Source organism: Myxine glutinosa, chromosome 11 (assembly GCF_964187855.1).
Source record: "Myxine glutinosa chromosome 11, kmMyxGlut1.1, whole genome shotgun sequence".
NCBI classification, from domain to species: Eukaryota; Metazoa; Chordata; class Myxini; order Myxiniformes; family Myxinidae; genus Myxine; species Myxine glutinosa.
In genome coordinates this window covers 128,640,080-128,654,568 of record NC_136271.1, presented here as the reverse complement: position 1 = coordinate 128,654,568, position 14,489 = coordinate 128,640,080, and the positions used below count along the sequence as shown (strand labels likewise).

At 47.0% G+C, this 14,489-nt stretch overlaps 1 protein-coding gene across 1 annotated transcript in view; it reads left to right on the top strand.

Annotated features, from left to right (window-relative positions):
- The first annotated feature begins 367 nt into the window (after window positions 1-367).
- Window positions 368-14,489, top strand: part of LOC137436150 (uncharacterized) — a 216,288-nt gene continuing 202,166 nt past the window's right edge. Inside the window, exon 1 of the mRNA XM_078786314.1 lies at window positions 368-509. Within this exon, the coding sequence (XP_078642440.1) occupies window positions 368-509 (142 nt within the window). The remainder of the gene's footprint in view (window positions 510-14,489) is intronic.

Genomic DNA, 14,489 nt, shown 5'->3' with positions numbered 1-14,489 from the left:
AACAAGATGTGAGTCAGGGGATTCAGCCCAGAGGGGAGAGCAGCATTCCATCAAGCTGCACATGAAGGCCTTGTTGGTGGATAAGAGTTCAGGTGTGCCAAAGAAGGACTTTGTACGACGGAGGATGCCCAGTCGGAGGCTGGCTTTGGAGGCCAACTTGGAAATGTGGTTATCCCAGGAAAGATCATGGCAGATAGTGAGACCCAAAAGCTTGAGGGACTGAACTTCCTCAAGGGGATTGTTAAGAAAGTAGATGGGAGGGTTTGCCAGGTGGTCCTTTCAGAGAGAGGGAGACAGAGTGTGAGATTTGTCAGAATTAAAATGACATTTTCAAAGTTTTTGACAAGTTTGTGATTTCTCTCAAGGTATGAAGAGACGGAAGAGACTGCTGCCCGCCTGTCTGAATGATGAGGGATCTCAGGAGCAGAGCAAGACTCGAATTTGCCTTGCAAGTGGAGAGAAATGTCTGGAAATGAGCAGTGTTGACGGGGTTGCAACGGCTGTGACAGGTAAGTCTGGTGGCTTCTTTGTTGCTGATTGACGTATTTTCACACTGTGGGTTATTTGCGCTGCGCTCGCAAAGCGAAAAGCAGGGTTAAGCGATCGCGTGTGTACGTGCGTGTCTGCATTTTCAAATTTCATTTTCTCAGCAACCGTTGGTCCGATTGACATGAAAATTCCACTATAGGAGTGCCTCCACCTGTATAATTTGTTTTTTATTCAGAAGTACGACGTCATAGGTCACTTAGTACGAACGCCATCTTGGCAAAACGTTGCCTCTCTATATCTCCGAAACCGCTCAATGGAAAAAGTTTTAAACATGGCTTATTGTACAGCACTCCCCATGGGGAATAAGATATGTTGATGATGATGTCATCGCTGCCTTCATTATGATGTCATAATTCGACAAGTACAACACTTGATAATGATAATGGTAGCCAATGATGTAGTGTGTTTGTCTGTCCAGGCGATACCGTTTTTACCATTCGAGCTTTTGTCATCAAATCTTCACGAAACCTTTAATATGGGAATATGGAGAACATAATTAATACCAGAGCTGCATACCTGATGATGATGTCGAGTCTCCTCGGGCAATGATGCCATTGCCTTTCTATGGCTGGTACACACGGGTAGGTGTGTGGTATAGACGGTGCGGAACGGGGGTGGGGAGGTGTGGGGGAGGGGGGAGGGGGGTCGCCACTCCTCTCCGTCTCTCGTTGCAGAATTCACCCTCTTCCGCTCGTGCTGTTGGAGTTGACTTGACTCTCATCCACCAGTTGTGCAGAGCCATCTGCCATGTAAACCGCATGGCTGCGGACCGTTACCCTGGTAAGGGGGGCTGACAGGTACTACACCTTGCCCACAGGTAACCTGGGGTTATGCAAGGCAGGGGCATCCATCTCCCTGAGGTATCAGAAGACATCCGCATACGCAGTATACCTACGTGGAGGGCAATGGAAGACCAGTAGGTGTGGGCAGGACAGTACCTGTGAATTAGCTTGGTGGTGGTGGGCCTGCAACGACACTATTGGCTTTTTGCTGTTGTTGTTGTATACAAGATCGAGGCTCGTGTAAGAGCCGACATTGATCACAAAAAGTCAAACTGAAGCATAAAACATAAAACATGATAAAGGGAGCGGGATAAGAAAATGGAGAGCAGGGACATCGGGAGATCTGTGGGAGGGAGAGGAGGCATGGGAAGGGTAGGGGGTGTGGGAGAGGTAAAAAAAACACATGGACACTGCTAGGACTTCCAGGAAATAAGTCGGTATTTCGAAAAAAGTGGGTCTGGGGTGAATTAACGGGGGTAGTTTACATGCTTTTTACATGCCATACCATCGCCAAGTATTGCTTTATTCTTCACCTTTAAACACCAGAACAGGAAGACGTACATGCAAGATTTCTGTATTTTATTCACTGTTTGAATGACAGAATAAATGCAATTCGAAAAACCTTTGATTTTAAACCATGGAAATGTTTTTATCCCCCAATGGCACAGGTTTAGAAATGGAAGTTGGGAGGACACCGATGTCTCTCCTGCAAACCCCTTATGGAGGCTCATCTTTACTTCAAAGTATTCATCGAAAACCCTCCAAGACTCGTCAGGCAGGGTGTTTTTTACTCGCATTTCATAAACGAGCAACGGTACCCGCCCTAGGGGCGGGGCTTCAATTGGGAGGCCCAAATGAAAAGGCAAAATATCAGAGATTTAAGGCTTTTTTTAATTTTAAACGATTTATATAAACATCCGTTAAATCATATCACACGCAAATCATCAAAATCTAAACAGTATTTGTAGAATTTCAATAAAAGCCACATCACATCATCACTCCCTACTTCTTCCTCCTCTTCCACATCTTACCCTACCGCTCCCCCCCCCCCCCCCCCTGTTCTGTATCCGATGCTCCCACTTCCTCTTCCTTAACAGTATGGACCTCAAACATCCGGGGCCTTCGCTCAAACATGTCTGATCTCTCCATACAGGTTGCTTCTGACAAACCAGACGTGATCTGCTTAACAGAAACTTTCCTCCTTCATGATGTCTCTGATTCCTTGGTATCTCTCCCAGGTTACTCCCTCCTCCGGTATGATAGACCTGAGCCTCGTCCTGGAGGTGGGGTTGCTATCTTTATAAAAAAACTTCCTCACTCGCCCTGCACTGCCCTCTCTCCACCTCACCCCCAGGAATACCTTTGGCTACGGCTTCCCCTTCGCTCCAACCTTTTGTTCATATGTGTGTTGTACCGTCCACCAAACAGTGATGACTCCATCTACATCTCGCTGTCTGAGAATATGGACCAACTTCTATCTACCCATCCCAACTCTCTCTTCCTCATATGTGGTGATTTCAACTGTCACCATGCCAGTTGGCTGGGTACCTCTCTCACCAGCCATGGCTCTTCAGCAAAGGACTTCTGTGACTCACTGGGACTGACACAAACTGTCAATTTCCCGACCCGGATTTCAGTCAACGGAGCATCTTCTCTTCTGGACTTGGTTATGACTAACTTCCCTGAAAATGTCTGCTGCTCTTCTTCTGCTCCAATCGGCTCTTCTGATCATGTGCTTGTTAAAGTGGACATCTCTCTGACCATTCTCAGAGAGCCTCCTCAGCGTCGACGAGTCTGGCATTTCACTAAGGCCAACTGGCACGGTCTTCAAGCAGCCATCAATCATCTGGACTGGTCTCCCATCTCTACTGCCTCTGACATAAATTCTTCCTGGGAATTCTTCCAAAGCAAACTGCTCTCTCTCATGCACAGATTTATCCCATCTCGTCTTCTGTTGTCATACCCTTCCTCCCGTCCATGGTACACGGAATCTTGTGGTGAGGCTATTGCCCAGAAACAACTTGCTTTCGTCTCCTGGAAAGCAAATCCAACAGAAGGAATATCTCATTTCCTTTCACAAAGCCCGAAACAAGTGTGTGTCCACCCTCAGGAGAGCCAGGAAACAATATCTCTCCGTTCTCAGGACCGAACTCTCTTATCTGTCTCCCTCTTCCAAATCCTGGTGGCGTCTGGTCAAATCTGTTTCTGGTGTTTGTTCCCCCTCCATCCCTTCCCTCACCTCAAATGGCCACACGGCTGACTCCGCACGTGAAAAAGCTGAATGCCTCAACTCCGTGTTTGCCTCTGAATCTTGTGTCCCAAACCCATCCCTCTCTGTACCCACCATACCCAGTCGTACCCAGCTGCTCCTGGACTCTGTGTCCTTTCCTCCTGACAAGGTGGAAAAGTTTCTGGCAACCCTCGACTCGGATTCTGCAACTGGACCTGACGGCATCAGCCCACGGGTCCTAAAATCCTGCTCTTCCGCTCTTTCACTCCCGCTCTCTGTTCTCTTCACCCTCTCTTTTGCTCAAGGTCATCTTCCATCTGCTTGGAAATCTGCCAACATCACCGCTTTGCACAAACAAGGTGCAAAAACAGATCCCAGCAACTACAGACCAATCAGCCTTCTCCCAATTATCAGCAAAGTCATGGAATCCATCATTGCTTCAGATATGAAATCTTTCCTCTTCTCCAATGGCTTGATCTCTGATCATCAATTTGGTTTCAGACCTGGACACTCTACTCTGGACATGCTGCCTCTGCTTTCTCAACAATGGATGGAGGTCCTCAATGCCAAACAGGAAATTAGAGCAGTCTCCCTTGACATATCACATGCCTTCGATACGGTCTGGCACCCCGCTCTGCTCACCAAACTCTCCTCTTTTGGTATCCATGGAAATCTCCACACATGGCTGGTGGACTTCCTCTCTAGTCGTAGTCAACGTGTGGCCCTGAATGGGTTTCTCTCATCTCCTCTTCCTGTTCAGGCTGGAGTTCCACAAGGCAGTGTTCTAGGCCCTGTCCTTTTTCTGGTCTTCATCAATGATCTCTCTGACTCTCTTGAAAATCCTCTGTATCTCTTTGCTGATGACTCTACTCTCTGTCGCTCCATTCTTCATCCCTCAGATCGGCAGTCTGCTGCCTCCTCACTCTCTGCAGACCTGGACAAAATCACAGACTGGGCAAACAAGTGGAACATGTCTTTCAATCCTGACAAATCTCACACTCTTACGATGTCTCTCCGAAAAGACCGACTGGACAACCCTCCCATCCACTTTCTGAATAATCCTCTCCAAGAAGTTCTGTCACTCAAGCTTTTGGGTCTCACTATCTGCCATGATCTTTCCTGGGAAAACCACATTTCAAATCTGGCCTCCAAAGCCAGTCGCCGACTGGGCATCCTCCGTCGTGTGAAGTCCTTCCTTGGCACACCTGAGCTCCTCACCACATACAAGGCTTTCATCCGCAGCTCAATGGAATACTGCTCTCCCCTCTGGGCTGGTGCTCCTGCCTCGCACCTAGCTCGTCTTCACGCTGTTGAAACCAAAGCATTCAGAATCATTGGAATCTCCTGCGATGAAGCTAACTCCAAGGGCCTCTCACTCACTCACCGCAGGCAGGTTGGTGGTCTTTCCATCTTCTACCGACTCCTCTCTGGCCTTGCCCCCCCAGCTCTCTCTGGGCTCTGTCCCGCAAATATTCCTACAGGTCGCACAAGATCTGCCTGCAACCCTCTTATGGTCAAACTGCCAAAATCAAGACTCTCTGCTCACCTTCACTCCTTCATTCCTCTTTTCTCCCGCCTCTGGAACAAACTCCCTCACTCTCTTCAATCCCACTCCACCCTCCAGGTCTTTAAAACAGCTGTTCACCACCATCTCTTATCTTCCCCCATCCAAAACCTTGTTTTTTTCTACCCCCGCTAATTTCACCCAAATTCCACTTTTTTGAAATACCAACTTCTGTCCTGGAAGTCATTGGTGTCCTTGTGTTTTATACTTCTCCCTCCACCCCCCCCCCCCCCTTCCCATGCCTCCTCCCCCCAAGCCCTCTCACTTCCACACATCTCCCTGCTCTCAAATGTTGTGTTTGTGTGCTTCACCTTCTCTCCCCATCTTGTTTTCCGCTCCCGCTTTTTATATATTTTGTTTGTCTGGTTGATTTGTTTGTGAAGTAAATGTTAGCTCTTTCACGAGCCTCGATTCAGTATACAAAAAAAAAAAAAAAAAACAACAAAAAAAAAATCACTGTTCATTCCGGTAAATATTATTCCATTGTGTTTGGAAAAACTGGAAAATTGGAAAATTGGAAATTGGGGAAAAAATTGGAAAAACAATATGGTCTATTTTACTCCAGGGGGTCCCAGGATTACCCACCCAAAATTTCGTTGCGATCGGTTCAACAGTTTTTGCGGTACCTGGGAACAGACAGACAGACATTTGGTGAATTATAGTAAGATTGATGTGTGCATTCTTCTTCACCTTTTCCTCCACTCCACCGCCATCTTTCGAATTAAAATTTTTTTTTTGGTAAGACATAGTCGAGGCTCATGGAAGAGCTAGAACACATGACAGATCAGGATGCAACATAACAAAATAGAGAAGAAATGAGAAAAGGAGGAAGGGGAAATGCCAACAGCAGGGCAGCGGCAGAAAATAGATGGAGACGGACAAACAAGGGATGCAGGTAATGACGAGGGGAAGGGGAGAACGCAAGGGTGTGAAAAAAAAGCAAAATTTTGGGAGGGGTGGGACGTGGTTTAGTGAGTGTAGAAAATATCAAATTGTTTTGTATTTGGTGACGATCTGAGATGGTGTTGAACAGCTGTCTTGAAGACATGGAGGGAAGAATGAGATTGATGAGAGTGTGGATGTTGGTTCTACAGACAGGGGGAAAAGAGGAACAAATGAGTGGAGAGAGCAGTCGTTTGGGATTTTGTACCAGGACTTGGTTGGGGATTTTGGCAGTTTCACTCGGAGGGGGTTGCCGGTGGACCGTTTGCCTCCTGCAGATAAATACCTGAGAGTGGGGATCGTGGAACATAGAGAGGGCAGAGGTTACACGACCAGAAATGAGGTGGAAGAGGAGAGACCCAGAGGAGAGAGCAGTACTCCATCAAGCTGTGCATGAAAGCTGTGTCGGTGGTTAGGAGCTAATTTGTGCCAAGGAAGGACTTTGCATGACAGAAGATGGATGCCCAGTCGACGACTGACTTTGTAAGCCAACTTCGAAATGTGGCTCACCCAATAGAGATCATGGCTGAGAGTGAGACCCAACAGTTTCGGTGACAGAATCTCTTCAATAGGGTCATTGAGAAAGCAGATGGAAGGGTGTGCGCTACAGTCCTTTCGGAGAGAGAGTGAGTGTATGGGATTTCTCAGGGTTAAACATTCCAAGTGTTTGACCAGTTTGTGATTTTGTGAAGGTCTGAAGAGAGGGAAGAAGCTGCTGCCTGTCTTTCAGAGGGATAAGGGATGTCACAGCAGAGAGGAGTCATCAGCAAAGAGACAAAGATGATTTTCCAGAGAGCCAGTGAGATAATTGAAGACTCAGAATAGGATGGGGCCTTGAACACTGCCTTGCGTTACTCCAGCAACAGGGAGAGGAGAAGAAAGGGTTCCGTTGAGAGCCACTCATTGGCTACGAGAGTGGAGGAAGTCAGTAATCCAAGATTGGAGTTGGCCTTGGATTCCATAGGTAGACCGTTTCGGGAGCAAGGCAGGATGTCAGACTGTATGGAAAGCTCGAGATATGTCCAGAGAGATGGTCCTGATCTCATATCTGACATTGAGGGCCTCCATCCATTGTTGGGAGAGTACAAGCAGCATGTCCAGAGTAGAGTGACCAGGTCTGAATCCGAATTGATGATCTGGGATGAAGGCGTCGGAGAAAAGGAATGATTTTATGTCAACTGAAATGATGGATTCCATGACCTTGCTGGTGATTGGAAGCAAGCTAATTGGTCGGTCGTTAAGGCAATCCGTTCTTGCACCTTTTTGATACAATGCTGTGATGTTGGCCGATTTCCAAGCAGATGGAAGATTGCCGAGGGTAAATGACAAGGTGAAAAGGGCAGAGAGAGGAAATGCAAGAGCAGCAGAGCAATTATTTTTTTTCAGACACGTGAGCTGATGCCTTTTGGTCTAGTTGCAGAGTCAAAGTCGAGGGTTGACAGAAACTTGTCGACTTTTTCAGGTGCAAAAGACACAATCCAGGGGCAGATGGGTATGGCTGGGAGGGGTGGGTATAGAGAGAGTGAGTTAGGGACACCAACATTTGAAAGCAACACATAATTGAGACAATCGGCATTCTCACGAGTGGAGTCGGCTATGGTTCAATTTTAAGTGAGGGAAAGGATGGATGGGGAGCATACTCTAGAGACAGACTTGACAATGTGCCATTAGGTCTCAGAGGAGGGAGCCTCCATTTTTACCTGCGCCACCAAAGGTGGCTGGAGGTTATGTTTTCACCTCTGTCCATTTGTTTGTCTGTCAAAACTCAAGGTGGGGAACCCGATCGAAGCAAGGGTGGAAATCACTCCATTTATGATGACGAAACGTCTGATGCCCGACGTGGAGATCCGTTTATGAGGTTTGGGACATGGAATGTCGGGACAATGACAGGGAGATCAGGAGAAGTGGTCGAAGTATTGGTCAGAAGAAGAGTGGACATATGTTGTGTGCAGTAGACGAGATGGAAGGGACGTGGTATTGAGAATGGTGAAGGGTAGGCAGGGACAGAAATACAAGTTTGTGTGGCAAGGGTGCCCAGAAGGCGTGCATGGTGTTGGTTTCCTGTTTTCTGAGGAGTTTGTAGACAGTGTGGTGAGTGTGACGAGAGTGAGTGAAAGGTTGATGATGGTGAAAATGATGATTGGAAAGCTCTTGGTGAACGTCATCTCGGGATATGCTCCGCAGGTTGGTCGGAGCGATGAAGAGAAGGACAAGTTCTGGTGTGCGATAGAGAAACTGATGGAAAACGTGAAAGATGAGGAAGTTGTTGTGGTAGGAGGAGACCTAAATGGACATGTGGGAAGGAGTATGGACGGTTTTCAGGGAGTTCATGGGGGTTACAGATATGGTGTGAGGAATGGAGAAAGTGAAAGGATTTTGGAGTTTGCTGATGGAGCTGATTTGTTGATTTGTAATACTCAGTTCCAGAAAGAGGATAATAAGCTTGTTACATACACGTCAGGTGGGTCGATGACAATCGTTGACTACCTGATGTTGTGTCGGCGAGATGGGGGGCACACACTGGGTATTTAGACTTTCGTGTGTCGGAACTTATGACAGCTGTTTTGGTGCTTCCATTTGATTGCGTTGATAAATTGGACATAGTTTTCCTTACCCTTAGTAGGTCTTTACTCCAAAACGCAAGTAGAAAATTTTGCATGAAATACTCATGAAGGATCAAAATGTTTTTTAGGAATTGTGTTTATGTTTTCAATGTAGATTACCACTTGAGAGCACAGTGTATGCGTTTCAGTCACTGCTGAGCTTTAAGCTTGAACTTTGTTGACAGCTTCTAATTCTACAAGGCTTAAGTGTTTGTTGTGCTGCTGCTTATCCCTCAGATGAAAGCAGAATCCCCTGCCAACACGCACAGAAGTGGTGGAAGATGTGGTGATGACCTGACTGTGTGTGGAGGCGTGGAACAAAACCCTGGTCCCAGAAATGCGATGATGCCGCTTCCCGATGATTATTACAATACATCTTCAGATCATCAAAAGAATCGAATTCGACGATGTGTGGTTTGCTTCAGACAAATGCCTAAATTAATGTGGACCAAATCGTTCAAACAATACAGAGAAATGTATCTCCCAAAGAACAAGCCTATTCTTTCCCTACTTCAACAACTCTTCCCTGAATACAATCCGTTGTTAATTTCAGAGCCTTTGTCATTATGTTTGGCATGTCAAGCGAGTGTGCGCAATGCAGTTCAGGGGGCCACTTCGAGTTCAAGTGGTTCAAAGCTCTTCAACTTAACCCCTCATCTTCAGACGCTGCTCTCTGCAGCAAAGCAGAGAACTGAATCAGCTTCACGAGCGCCACTTACAAACTGCAACGGTGACTCCTGCCAAATATGTGTCGGTCTCGTCAAAAGATATCCTCGACAAGTTTCAGCCCCACCTCCCGATGAGGTTTCTAGCCTCAAAATCCGAAAAAGAACTGTTGTTACATCAACTATTGCTGACGATTCTTCAGATGCAAAGCAAGATTTGGGCACCACTGTCTTGCCTGCCATGCAAGCTGAAATGTCTTCACGTGCGCGTGCAATTGCCAAAACTGCAGATGGTCAACGTGCGCTTGCTCTACAAGATGAATCGCTCATTTCATGTCCGACCGGATCAAAAATCAAAAAAGCTGCATCAGCTGCAAACGCATTCCAGACAGATTTCAATGTCGCTCCATGTGAATTTGCTTCCGATGGGGGATTCTACAATGTTCGCAACTCCACAACTTCGCAATCTACAACTACAACTTCGCAATCTACAACTACAACTTCGCAATCTCCAACTACAACTTCGCAAACTACATCTACAACTTCGCAATCTCCAACTACAACTTCGCAATCTTCAACTACAACTTCGCAATTCCACCACGATCAGATAGAATTTGTTCGAAAATGCGCATGGCTCCGTGGGGAAAAGGTTTGTACTTGTGTTATTTTTGATGGTTAAGATTTCTCAAGGGGTCTGAGTACATTCCGCATGCATGATTGATGAAGAAACGAATAAATATGCTTAAGAGGCTAGGCGGGTAAAGTCTGAAATATGGAGAGTAAATTAAGGCTGATGCAACCCACACAAAGTTTTGAACTATCGGATTGTTAACTAAATTTTATCCCACTAACTGCTAGAGAAATTGCTCATGATCACATAGATTGAGTTTCGTATAGTTGTGAATTCTTATCTTCTATTTTCAGTCTCAAGTTTTGTATTGCTCAATATTCACTTTGCAACATGTTTTTTGGTTGTGATTTGATAGCTGACAGACGTCCATTTAATCAAACTGAACGCAGACGACGGACAAGGCTCTTTGAAACTCAGCATGCAGATAATACATGCTTTTCCAAAACTGGCTTTTCAGTTTCTTACTGAGGTAACGATCTTCAGATTAGCAGTTGTAGCACTTCTTTGGCTTTGTAAGTGAACATTTTTTCAAGCCGAAACTTATCTAAAAAATTAAAGCTATCAGAAGAAAGGTCTATCTCACGTCAAGACCTACAAACGTGAAGAACAAAAAGCATGATTTCTTGCTTGCTACATTATCGGAGTTTAAAATACTAGGGCGTGCCCATACGTGGGTGCAAAAAAACATGCGTGCAAACAACAACAACAAAAAAAAACTTTGAAACCACGTGGCAGTAACGACCACAGAACCCCCCCCCCCCTCTATTTACATGAAATGGTTTGGTCCATTCGCAAAGCCAAAGCGAACGGCTTGCGAGTACGGTAGAACCCCCCCCCCCCCCTCTATTTACATGAAATGGTTTGGTCCATTCGCAAAGCCAAAGCGAACGGTTGGTAAATAAATCGCCATAGCTCGGTAACTACTTCTCCGATTAATATGAAACCTTGAAAAGGCACATCCTCAGGTCCCCAGCAATATACCTGGCAAGTTTCAAGTATATCGGACCCGTGGTTGTCGAGAAACAGCGGTCACAGACAAACAAACACACAGACACACACACAGAGATTACTGGAATTATAGATAGATAGCGTCAAAAGTACCGGCATGAAACATCGTAAAATTGCCTATATATCCAGTGCGGGCACCTCCGGGACACAAAGGTGATCCCGGGGGAGGAGGCTGTTTCACAGCACCACTAGCTTGTCTGCGACATGAGGGTAAAAGGTGCGAGGAGAGTTCGACAGGTGAAGTACCAACCGAGAATGAAGGTGTGGAGGTTGAAAGACGCGTCGGTGAGGAAGGCATTAAAAGAGAGGTTGAGTATGGTAGAGGTTGATGTGGTTGAGCTTGAAAGTGGTTGGATGTCAATGAAAGATAGTCTGTTGGGAGCCATTGGTGAGGTATGTGGATGGACAAAAGGACCACTGAGGCACTCGGAAACATGGTGTTGGGATGATGAAGTTGGAAAGAGGATTGACGAGAAGAGGAAGAAGTTCAAGGAGTGGCAGAAGCGGCAGGATGCATGTGGAAAAATGTTCGGAGAACGCTTGGATTCGGAAGAGGGTCAGAGAGCAATATTGAGGATTGCAAAGCAGCTTTTTATTTTTTTTATTTTTTTTGTATACAGGATCGAGGCTCGTGAAAGAGCTAACATTTATCACACAAAAAATCAAAAAGACACAAAATATAACAAGTGAATCCACTTGGATTCCGCCCAGGTTGGCACATGGAAATTATGATGTAGCATAATTATCATCTCGGGTCAAGATTTGAAATTATGCCATGGTTTTTGTAAAATTGCTACTAGTATTCACATTATGTACTTTCACCAAAACATACATCATCATAGAAACATACATAGAATTTGGGTCCTCTGGGTCATTTGGGTCCTCTGGGTCATTTGGGTCATTTGGGTCATTTGGGTCCTCTGGGTCATTTGGGTCCTCTGGGTCCTCTGGGTCATTTGGGTCCTCTGGGTCATTTGGGTCCTCTGGGTCATTTGGGTCCTCTGGGTCATTTGGGTCCTCTGGGTCATTTGGGTCCTCTGGGTCATTTGGGTCCTCTGGGTCATTTGGGTCCTCTGGGTCATTTGGGTCCTCTGGGTCATTTGGGTCCTCTGGGTCATTTGGGTCCTCTGGGTCATTTGGGTCCTCTGGGTCATTTGGGTCCTCTGGGTCATTTGGGTCCTCTGGGTCATTTGGGTCCTCTGGGTCATTTGGGTCCTCTGGGTCATTTGGGTCCTCTGGGTCATTTGGGTCCTCTGGGTCATTTGGGTCCTCTGGGTCATTTGGGTCCTCTGGGTCATTTGGGTCCTCTGGGTCATTTGGGTCCTCTGGGTCATTTGGGTCCTCTGGGTCATTTGGGTCCTCTGGGTCATTTGGGTCCTCTGGGTCCTCTGGGTCATTTGGGTCATTTGGGTCCTCTGGGTCATTTGGGTCCTCTGGGTCATTTGGGTCCTCTGGGTCATTTGGGTCCTCTGGGTCATTTGGGTCCTCTGGGTCATTTGGGTCATTTGGGTCCTCTGGGTCCTCTGGGTCCTTTGGGTCCTCTGGGTCCTCTGGGTCCTCTGGGTCCTCTGGGTCATTTGGGTCATTTGGGTCATTTGGGTCCTCTGGGTCCTCTGGGTCATTTGGGTCCTCTGGGTCCTCTGGGTCATTTGGGTCCTCTGGGTCATTTGGGTCCTCTGGGTCATTTGGGTCCTCTGGGTCATTTGGGTCCTCTGGGTCATTTGGGTCATTTGGGTCCTCTGGGTCATTTGGGTCCTCTGGGTCCTCTGGGTCATTTGGGTCCTCTGGGTCATTTGGGTCATTTGGGTCCTCTGGGTCATTTGGGTCCTCTGGGTCATTTGGGTCCTCTGGGTCATTTGGGTCCTCTGGGTCATTTGGGTCATTTGGGTCATTTGGGTCCTCTGGGTCATTTGGGTCCTCTGGGTCATTTGGGTCCTCTGGGTCATTTGGGTCCTCTGGGTCATTTGGGTCCTCTGGGTCATTTGGGTCCTATATTCCTATCCTATAACATATATATCTCCTATAACCTATCCTATAAATATAGATTTGATGACGTCATGTTTACACATCTGAGCGACAGAAATGAGCGACAGAAATGAGCGACAGAAATGGGTGACAGAAACTAGCTTCACTTTTGAGCGCCCGAAATTCCCAGGCAAACGCTATAACGCACAGGTTTACAACCTGTGCGTTAATAAAGGCAGCAGTAGACAAGATGGGGAGAGAAGGGGAAGCACAAACACAACATTTGTGAGCAGGGACATTGGGAGATCTGTTGGAGGGCTTGGGGGGGAGGAGGCATGGGAGGGGGAGAGGGGAGAGAAGTATAAAACACAAGGACACTGCAAGGATTTCCAGGAAGGAAGTTGCTATTTCAAAAACGTGAATCTGGGGTGAAATTAGCGGGGGTAGAAAAGATCAAGGTTTTGAATGGGGGAAGATAAGAGATGGTGGTGAACAGCTCTTTTAAAGACCTGGAGGGAGGAGTGAGATTGAAGAGAGTGAGGGAGTTTGTTCCAGAGGCGGGAGAAAAGAGGAATGAAGGAGTGAAGGTGAGCAGAGAGTCTTGATTTTGGCAGTTTAACCATAAGAGGGTTGCAGGCAGATCTTGTGCGACCTGTAGGAATATTTGGGGGACAGAGCCCAGAGAGAGCTGGGGGAGCAAGGCCGGAGAGGAGTCGGTAGAAGACAGAAAGACCACAAACCTGCCTGTGGTGAGTAAGTGAAAGGCCCTCGGAGTTGGCTTCATCGCGGGAGATTCCAATGATTTTGAAAGCTTTGGTTTCTACAGCGTGAAGCCGAGCTAGGTGTGAGGCAGGCGCACCGGCCCAGAGGGGAGAACAGTATTCCATTGAGCTGTGGATGAAAGCCTTGTATGTGGTGAGGAGCTCAGGTGTGCCAAGGAAGGACTTTACACGACGGAGGATGCCCAGTCGGCGACTGGATTTGGAGGCCAGATTTGAAATGTGGTTTTCCCAGAAAAGATCAGGGCAGATACTGAGACCCAATAGCTTGAGTGACAGAACTTCTCGGAGAGGATTATTCAGAAAGTGGATGCGAGGGTTCTCCAGTCAGTCTTTTCGGAGAGACATAGTAAGAGTGTGAGATTTGTCAGGATTGAAAGACATGTTCCACTTGTTTGACGAGTCTGTGATTTTGTCCATGTCTGCAGAGAGTGAGGAGCCTGCAGATTGCCGATCTGAGGGATGAGGAATGGAGCGACAGAGAGTGGAGTCATCAGAAAAGAGATAGAGAGGATTTTCAAGAGAGTCAGAGAGATCATTGATAAACACCAGAAAAAGCACAGGGCCCAGATCACTGCTTTGGGGAACTCCAGCTTGAACAGGAAGAGGAGATGAGAGAAACCCATTCAGGGCCACACGTTGACTACGACTAGAGAGGAAGTACGCAAGCCAAGCGTGGAGCTTTGCATGGATACCATAGGCATAGGAGGAGAGTTTGGTGAGCAGAGCGGGGTGCCATACCGTATCGAAGGCACGTGATATGTCAAGGGA